Source organism: Panthera pardus, unplaced genomic scaffold, assembly GCF_024362965.1.
Source record: "Panthera pardus isolate Hobbes unplaced genomic scaffold, ASM2436296v1 HiC_scaffold_6, whole genome shotgun sequence".
NCBI classification, from domain to species: Eukaryota; Metazoa; Chordata; class Mammalia; order Carnivora; family Felidae; genus Panthera; species Panthera pardus.
The window spans coordinates 96,375,729-96,385,050 of record NW_026526991.1 but is presented as its reverse complement, the minus strand read 5'-3'; the positions used below and the strand labels follow the sequence as shown (position 1 = coordinate 96,385,050).

General features: G+C 39.5%; 1 protein-coding gene across 2 annotated transcripts in view; it reads right to left on the bottom strand.

Annotated features, from left to right (window-relative positions):
- Positions 1–201: 201 nt before the first annotated feature.
- STYK1 (serine/threonine/tyrosine kinase 1) overlaps positions 202–9,322 on the bottom strand; it is a 45,060-nt gene continuing 35,939 nt past the window's right edge. For both annotated transcript variants that reach the window (XM_019451966.2, XM_019451965.2), the window contains exons 7-10: positions 6,977–7,185; positions 5,143–5,183; positions 4,434–4,530; positions 202–1,922 (exon numbers count right to left, since the gene is read on the bottom strand). In XM_019451966.2, the coding sequence (XP_019307511.1) occupies positions 1,718–1,922; positions 4,434–4,530; positions 5,143–5,183; positions 6,977–7,185 (552 nt within the window). In that variant the 3' untranslated portion in view covers positions 202–1,717. The remainder of the gene's footprint in view (positions 1,923–4,433; positions 4,531–5,142; positions 5,184–6,976; positions 7,186–9,322) is intronic.

Sequence of the window (9,322 nt, the reverse complement as noted above, 5' to 3'; positions counted from 1 at the left end):
CACGGAGGCCAATGCGGGACCCGAACCCACAAACCGTAAGATCACGACCTGAGCTGAAGTCAGACGCTTAACCAGCTAAGCCACCCAGGCGTCCCTGTATCATACCACCTTTAAGCATGTCCTGCCTTGTAGTGTTACTGGCAGACTGAGGTTCTCCTTTTGGCTACAGCAGATTTTAAATGAAATAGATATGAGTAGGAAGGGAAAAAATAACGAAACTACCATTTATTGAGCACATATGTGCCAAATATTGTCCAAATATATATATTCTCATTCAGTCCTCACAACAACCCTGTGAGGTAGGTATTATCCCCATTTACACGTGAGGAATCAGTGTTCTGGCAATGTAGATTATCTCTTGAATTTTTCTGTTGACATTAATTTCCATTTATTTACTTTCATGCTCCCTATTATAGAGATCTGGGCAGCTATCTACTAGAAAATCCTATTTTTACCCAATAAATATTAATTTAATGAAGTTTCACAGTACATCAGTGAATGATTGAAAAGCAGAAACTACCATCCTTCTGTCTCAGATGACATAGTTTTCTAACCCTTTTAAAGACCTTCTGGACTACTAAGCATTCACATTTCCTACTTATTAAGTACATAGTACAGGTGACCCTTGAACAACACAGGGATTAAGTGCGCCGACACCTGCACAGTCAAAAATCTGTATATAACTTTGGACTCCAAAACTTAACTAGTAATAGCCTACAGTTGACGAGAAGCCTTACCAAAAACATAAACGGTCAATCAACACATATTTCGTATGTTCTATGTATTATATACTGTAATCTTACAATAAATAAACTAGAAAAAAGAAAATGTTAAAATCATAAGGAAGAGAAAATACATTTACAGTATTGCACTGCATTTATCAAGAAAAAAAATCCATGTGTAAGGGAACCCACACATTTCAAACCTATATTGTTCAAGGGTCAACTGTATATTCATTGTCAGCCTAATGGACTCTCTAGGCTCAGTTTCCCTAGTCTTATGGGGACCAGGAAGCTAGTCAGATGAACAATAGATGTTGAATGTTCTTAATCATGAAAGGACCCCTCCAGCTTCTAGTTAAAAGTATTTCCAGCAGAGTTCACTTGTCTCATAAGTAGATAAAAGGAGACCATCTTTCTCCTATCTGTACCCAAAGGGAAGCTCAGAAGTTTTCCTTCCTGGTCCTCCTCCAGTCCCGCAAGGATGGACCAGGATTGAAGAACTTTATCTCCTTCCTCCACCACCTCTCTGAAGGATGACCTTGGTCCACATCTATACTCCTTTTAATTCTCTTTCTCATCAACTTCTTTGTCAGCTTTCTATTCCCTCAGCTGACTGCAACTTCTCTGGGCCCTGTAATAAGTTAGGTAAAGGTATGCTTCAAGAGGAAACCAGCCTATGGTGGGAGGGCCAGCTTATGAGTGCAATGCCAGACAAACACTGGAGATTTCCAAGCCCTTCTTTGCAACGCTACTATCCACCACAGTCTACCCTGGATCTTCAGGACTGAGACAGCAGAGATGAAACTGTACTCCTCAGTCTCCATGGTAGACGGTGTGGAGAGCCTCATCTCGCATCACTTCAGGTATCCAGGGAAATGTGTAGGGGAAGGTCCTATTTCTCCCTTTATGCCCCGCTAGAAAGCCGTTTTCTGTCCTTGGAGGAGTTCTTTCCAATAGGATGTGATCACCCGTCAATGTTTCGTGCCCGAGGATCTTCAAAGGATGCTGTAGCTGTAGGAGAGGCTCTCCAGGCTGATACCTGCGACAGCTGCATACAGCTCAGGCACCACCAGCTCGGGCACTTGCAACACAGCCTTGTCATTGGCAGATCGAGCGGCAGTTTCGAGGCGTGAGTGTAGCTCTTTGAGTGAAGGGCGGCTCTCCTCACTCCAGCGCCAGCAAGACTTCATAAGATTGTACCTGAAAGGGGAGCAAGAGAAACCGACTTCCTTGACAAGGCAAATATTTGAGGAACACATCTCTTCCAGTAAAACTTAACAACAACCACCACCCCGCGATTCTTTAATCTACTTCTCATTGTCCTCTCATATTCTTCCCAGGGAATAATATTCCTTTCTTTTCCTAATACTAAATCTCTTAACATCATCTTCTCATCAGGGCCCTTTTTATAATAGGAATGACTGGGGGCATCTGGGGGGCTCAGTCGGTTAAGCGTCTGACTCTTGGGTTTCCGCTCAGGTCATGATCTTGTGGTTCGTGGGTTGGAGCCCTGCATCAGGCTCCACGCTGACCATGCGGAGCCTGCTTGGGATTCTCTCTCTTTCTCCCTCTCTCTCTGCCCCTCCCCTGCTTGCTCTCTCAAAATAAATAAGTAAACTCCAAAAAAAAAAAAAATTATAGTAGGAATGACTGAGGATTTCTCAAACTGGAATCGGTATGACAAAGCAGTTGTTTTCATTCTATTACCAAAAACTCTCACAAGTTAAGTGTTTCTCATCTTTAGATGTTACTGACTTGTAGCATGACAGGCCATGGCTATAGGGTGTCTCCCAGTAAAAGCTACACTAAGCCAGGAAAATAAGAAATAAAAGAAGAAGAATACAATAAGAAGAATAATATGATTCATATTATTTTGAGTAATTAGCTAATTAGATATTTCCTTTCATTAACCCAGGCCATTTCCCTCTTTTATTATTTAGCTTCTCCAGGAAATTGCCTTAATCTAGATAAAAGTACTTACCACCTTAAGCTGTCTTCTCTTCAGCCCAGTTTACAAAGAATGAATAATGTCTGTTATCAGACACTTTTTTCATGTCTCATCCCTCTCAAGAACCTACAGTGGCTCCCATGTAAAGCTGACATCCTCCCTGCTAGCTTCTCTGCCTCAGAGACCTTGCCTAACTGAACCCTCTCCTCCAGCTAAGTCAGTGTCTTGCAATGCCTTAGATGTGGTTTTTAACACCCAACTCTGTCTTTGCTGATGCTATGCCCAATTCCTTGAATACCCTCTATGGTCATCATTTCCTGCAGGTTTGTTTTAGGTCTCAATTCTTCTGTTCAACCTTCCCTTAAAAACCTCAGCCCACACTGCATCTCCCACACTCCTCACTGTCATACAGTGTAAAAGATGCCAATTTAATAACACTGATAACATTTAGCAAGAACTTACTTATTTTATAAGGCATGGTAGTGGAACTTAACATGCATTGTTTTATTTTAGCCTCACAATAACATTGAGGTAGGATTATCATTATACGTATTTCAAGAAAAGTCAACAATGTTCAGTAAAGTAGCAGGACTAGGAGTGAACATGTGTCTTTTTGACTCTATGACCTGAGTCTGAACTTTTCATCATTCTTTTATATGGCCTCCCATTTTATGTTGATTTTCATATTGCTTTTAGATATCTCCTCATCCCAATACTAAATTCTTGAAGATCAGATACTTTATTGGTTCAGTGTCTCCCCCCACCAATATAAAGGACAGCTTTTTACACATTAAAAAAGTCAACAAGAAAGTTTTCAACAATCATTCCAGTGTATCCAAGCAGTATTATTATACTATATATATATGCATGTGTGTGAGTGTGTATGTGTGTGTGTGTGTATACATATATATATATAGTTATGATATTTAACACTTATAATCTGCTTGATACAGTCACTGTTCATTGATGTGAAACTCAGGTGATGGAAATTTACCCTTTCAACGCTGAAAAATTTATAAATACCAATAATTTTATAAGAAATGTATATTAATATATTCTCCCCTGACTTCTTATAAATATTTTAACCTTTCCTTATATTCTTTAACAAGCCCTTTTTGTACTTCATTGGTTTTGAAACTCTGTGTGTAATTTTTAATTTTTCCATTTTCTGCCTCTGCATTGGCTCACCACCTGTCCCTTTCTGCTGACATTATTGGCTATTCCTCCCATCTTTCTAATTTCTTCCTACCCTCCTTCTTCTGGTTGACTTCTAATTTGATCAGAATTGGAAAAAAATAGATAGTCCATAGTTTTTAAAAGTTAAATGCTAATGAGAGCCAGTGAGTAACTAGGGGAATGGATTTTATGGCAGCCATATTAGAGCTGAGGCTGGCAGTCTCTGACTGATACTGACATTTAGACAGACAAAACACTACTATATTTGCGTTGGATTTGGTCCCCTCCTTACCTATTTTAGAAGGTTCTGAAAGAGCTAAACTTTATCTACTTAGAACCCTCATATAGTTCTCAGTAGTTGCTTCAACATTGTGTGTGTGTGTACACAGATATACACACACATATACACATATGTAAATATATATGACATATGAGCAGATGTATTTTACCGCATAGGTATGTCTAAGGCTGTATATTAGCACATAAAGGACAGATAGGGATCATCTGAGCCACTTTAGAAGGGCAAGATCGATGGGGATCAAAAAGGCATTGTAATGAGAGGAGAGTAGGTCCTAAAAGCCACTTACATGGTATGCGTGCAACTACTTGGTTTCTTCATAATTTTCCTTCTTTGGAGATGCTGCAGGATGCTGGTTGGAGGAACTTCAGGATATGGCGGTGCCCCTGTTGGCATGGAAAAAAAGGAGAGCAGCAAGGGAACCTTAGGTCCTCTAGAATACCAACTATAACATGACTCTTCATGCACTGGGGCTAATTGCCTGCAAAAGGTGGAGCCAAGGGGAAAATACCAGAGACAATATAAGTGTTCCCTGGTGATCAAGTAAGGACACAGCTTAGAAAGTCTGGGGGGTAGAAAAGGTGTTTGGGAGGAAAAAACCTGAAAATTTAGGATAATGTTGAGTCTTTACAAAAGTAACAAAGCAAAGTGAGAAATGAGACGTGCCCTCTACTCCCCAAGCACGGGAAAATACTGCATTTTCTCAATCAAATGGATTAATACATCTCAGGACAATACATTTATGTTTATACAAAATCACCCTTGGAATTATTCTTTGGACTTTAAAATATGCTTTGGAATTGGTAAAGTGTTAAGGAAAAGAAAGCAAAAAAAAAAAAAAAAAAAAAGCTAAAAGGATGAGGGGGATTTCATGTCAGCCCAGTTAAAACCTGAGATTGTAGGGAAACCTCTCCTCATAGAATATGTCACCCCCCACTCAAATAAACATACTTGGATATTTGCATCCAGGTACATACTACTTTAGGGACCCTCCTTACCTAGAGTCACCATCTCATAAAGCAGGATCCCAAAGGACCAGCTGTGAAAGAAACAAAGCCATTTACTTGGTTTCTATTTCTGCCTTTCCTAAAGAGAGCTCATTTCAACTCTCAGAAGTCTTCAAATAAGAACCCTATAAAGAAGACAATGAAGGGGAAATTAAGGGTGTCTGATAACATAAGCAACGTAATTAGAAAGCACTGCTGCTCAATCCCCTTCAAGTCTAATCTCTTTGTGGACTGGCTTTATGTCTCCTTTCTTCTACATTTCACATTAATGGATGTTTATTATTATTTGCTACACTGTGTGTATATTTATGGAAACACACAAACACATCTACGCAAACAAAAAGAAATGACACTGTGCATCCTTTTCATCCTTTCCATTTCTTCCTGCTGAAATTCTAACCTTTATTCTTAGCACAAATCCCAGTGAGGCTTTAATCATTTATCTACTATTTCCTCAATAGCTCTAACTGCCCAAACCTAGGAAACACATTAACAGAGCAAGCGTTACACATAATGGGAATAGATATTTGCCAGAGCAATATGATTTGAGAGATGTATATTTCACTATTCTATAACATCATCATTAAACAAGCAATATTTCCCAGTTAAACTTATTACTCCCAGACCCCTACTGAAAAGCAGATGTGAGTGAAACAGCAGTGGAAGTCTTTTGATTGACTCACCATATTAACTGATGTTCTAAATTTTTTCTGCTGCTCACAACATTCAGGCTAGTAAGATATTCTATATTACCTCTCTGTGCTTCTCCAAGCTGCTGAATTATCTGGTTACCAAAAACCAATCATGATTCTTTACAATACTGTTTACGCCATCATATGTATCAATGTAATTATGTAATGAATTAAATATCAATGCAAAAAAAAATGCATTAGCTCCTGAAAACTAGGTTGGATGCTTTGAAAGTATTCTGTAAAAATAAGCTGCTAAAAAGAAAGTGTTGTCCAATTGTGTGGGAGAGCCAACAGTAAAAAATAATAATCAATGTCTGCAGTCAAATTGCTTCACAATTTTTTTCAAATTTCTCACTCAGAATCATCGCACGCAAAAACTCAAAAATAATGTATTATGAATGCTTTTACACAAGAAATCCAATGTATAACTTCATTTAGGAGGTCCATCCTCATAGAAAAAGCCTTGGCCCTCCCCTAAAAGACCAATCAATACATACATATTTATATGTTTTAAGCCAAAATAAATTATTTGAAGTATGTATATTTCTTTTTATTTTAATAATTACTAGTTTAACAGCTTTTGATTAAGTGGACCTACCTCCTTCAGATAAAGGGGACTCTACTAGATTAAATCCTTGGATATTGGTATGAATAATCTTTTCATTTTTCTTTTCTCTTTCCTAATTATGGCTGCTAATCTAATACAGGAGTCATACTTAAAAAGACACTAAAAAGGACTGTAGCCAAATGCCCAATATGAGCTCTGTCACAAAACACACATTTCCCCTTGAGAGTCTGTCTGACTTCTAAATAGAGATTTCACATGTAGACATAACTGACAATAGACACAGTCATGGTCAGGGACTGGAGGACACCTAGGTCAAGAAGGGAAGAAGTCTGGGACACCTGGGTGGCTCTGACTTGATTTCAGCTCCGGTCATGATCTCACGGTTAGAGAGATCAAGCCCTGCATCAGGCTCTGCACTGACAGCAGGGAGCCCGCTTGGGATTCTCTCTCCCTCTCTCTCTGCCCCTCACCCCATCACGCTCAATCTCTCTCTCTCTCTCTCTCTCCCCAAAATAAATAAAGAAAAAAGAAGAGAAGAAGTCCAAAGGGCAGGAACAAACCGTACACATCTCCTCTGATGCCAGCTGGTCTCAGCAGAAGCCGTTCTGGGGCGAGCCACTTGAGAGGTATGGGGTAAGTAGCTGGGATGGCCCCTCGGGCATGGACTTCATAAGCCAGGCCCAATCCACAGAGCTTAGCAGTAAGATCACATTGGATCAGGATATTCCTGGCTGCCACATCCCCATGGAACAGATGCTTATCCTGGAGAAATTCCTGTCAGCATAGGATAAAGACGGATCAGCTGTCTGAGGTCATGGCTCGAGTCACAGACAAGGAGAAACAGTCCTAGGAATCCTCAAAAAGACAAGGACATTTTCAACTCTGAACAAGCCTCATTGATAACGACATATCACTTCCAAGGCACTCTAATGAATCGCACATTTTTGCACTGTGTTGAGGATTACCAAACTGAACAAATAATCCGGATAGCTTTAATAAGGTTTGGAAAGTATGATCACCCGCTCTGAGTCAAGCTCTGACTCCTGCCTGATTTTACATTCCTCTCAGATAGGACCCAGCTAGCTATCAGAAAAGGAAGCCGGTTTCAAGTTTCTAGCAGCAATCACCCAAACAAGGTAATATATACACAGTGAAATTGAGTGCCATAATAATGAATTTACACAGAGCTTTATATCATCTCATTTTGTCCCTAAAATAACTAAGGTGAGTTAGGGAAATATCTTTGCGATAAATCTAAATGATTACGTAAAGCCACACCGTTTTGAGTGGTAGTAACCAGAACGAGGTATTCTAATTCATAGGAAGTACCACAAATTCTACTAATAATTCTCAAGCCAGGCTGCAGATAAGAATTAATTGCCTGAGAGCTTTTGAAAAACACACACTTTCCACACCAGCTGTACTTAACCAAAATCTAGGAAGAGGAACCTGGTAATCTTTATTTTTATGAAGTGTCACAATGATTCTAGCACAGCCAACAAAGCATTTAAAAACCATTGCATCTGGATGATGCTGATTTGCTGCAATCCTTTCCCCCCAACATCAGGCTATTCAAGGGATAAGAAGCTGAAAATCTATACATGACCAAAGAGCTAGAGATTGAGGTCCATGACTGCTAAACAAGAATGACATTTAAAAAAAAAAAAAAAAAAAAAAAAGAGGGTAAGATGGTCATTTCCAGTCCTTGATGATGAAGGAACCAGTGACTGGCAGTTTTCTGTCCCCGTGAGGCAAAGTTTTAGAGCAAAGAAATTATTAAAGAATTAAAGAATGTCGTGACTTTGTGGTTGTTAAAATTAAGAAAAAAGATAGTATGATATTGCCTTGTAACTGGTAATCTTGAACCTGGTAACCTGGTCAACGCATCCCCGTGGGGCACCACCACAGTTGTGGCTCAGAATACAAGGTAGGCTGTATTCTGACACCCAGACTTTATCAAGGGGACATACCAATTAGGCCTTCCAAACACTGTAGACAATATTCATTTATACATATATACTACTGCTCTTTCGCACCTCACTCCTTCTTTTCTAAGCTTTCCCAGATTCCATTTATATCCCTGGTACATTTCACATCTCGAGGGGGCAAGATATACCAAACACTTAAACAAGTAGCCTCACAGATGCTGATTTTCTATACCAAATGCTAATGTTAAACGCTATTATCTAAATAACTTCATAGAAATTGTCATCTAAATTTCCTGGTTAATCCTGACAAAGGTACATTTTTTTTTCTCTTAAATCTTGCTTTCTCTTACCTCTTTATCTAAGTTGGTTTAAAACGAAGGAATGATCTCACTGTTGTCCCTTCTGATATCTTCTCTCCCACTATTCCTTGTTCTTTTTGAAGTTTATATATTTCCTCTCACATTTGGTATCAAAACAAGTCTCCAACCAAACGTGTCCTGAACTAGTCTTTCTTGTTTTTCAGGTACAAAATTGTACACTTCCTTGTGGCTCTGCAGCCTTTCACCCATTTGGTTTCTCTTCCTGTGTCTCCTCCCAACTTGCTCATTATTTGCCATTTTATATCTCTTCATGTTAGTATATATGAGAAAGTAAGAATATAAAGCATCTAACTCTTGGCCCTGAGTTTTGACCTTTAAGATTGAGAAACCCTTGTAATGTCTATTTTATTTTTGAGACACAGAGACAGAGCATGAGCGGGGGAGGGGCAGAGAGAGACACACACACACAGAATCCCAAACCATCTCCAGGCTCTGAGCTGTCAGCACAGAACCCGATGCGGGGCTCAGACCCACCAACTGCGAGATCACGACCTGAGCCAAAGTAGGACGTTCAACCAACTGAGCTACCCAGGTGCCCCAAGACTGAGAAACCTTTTAAAACCTGTCCTGTTCCTTCTACAAACCCTAAGTTGACTACTTTCT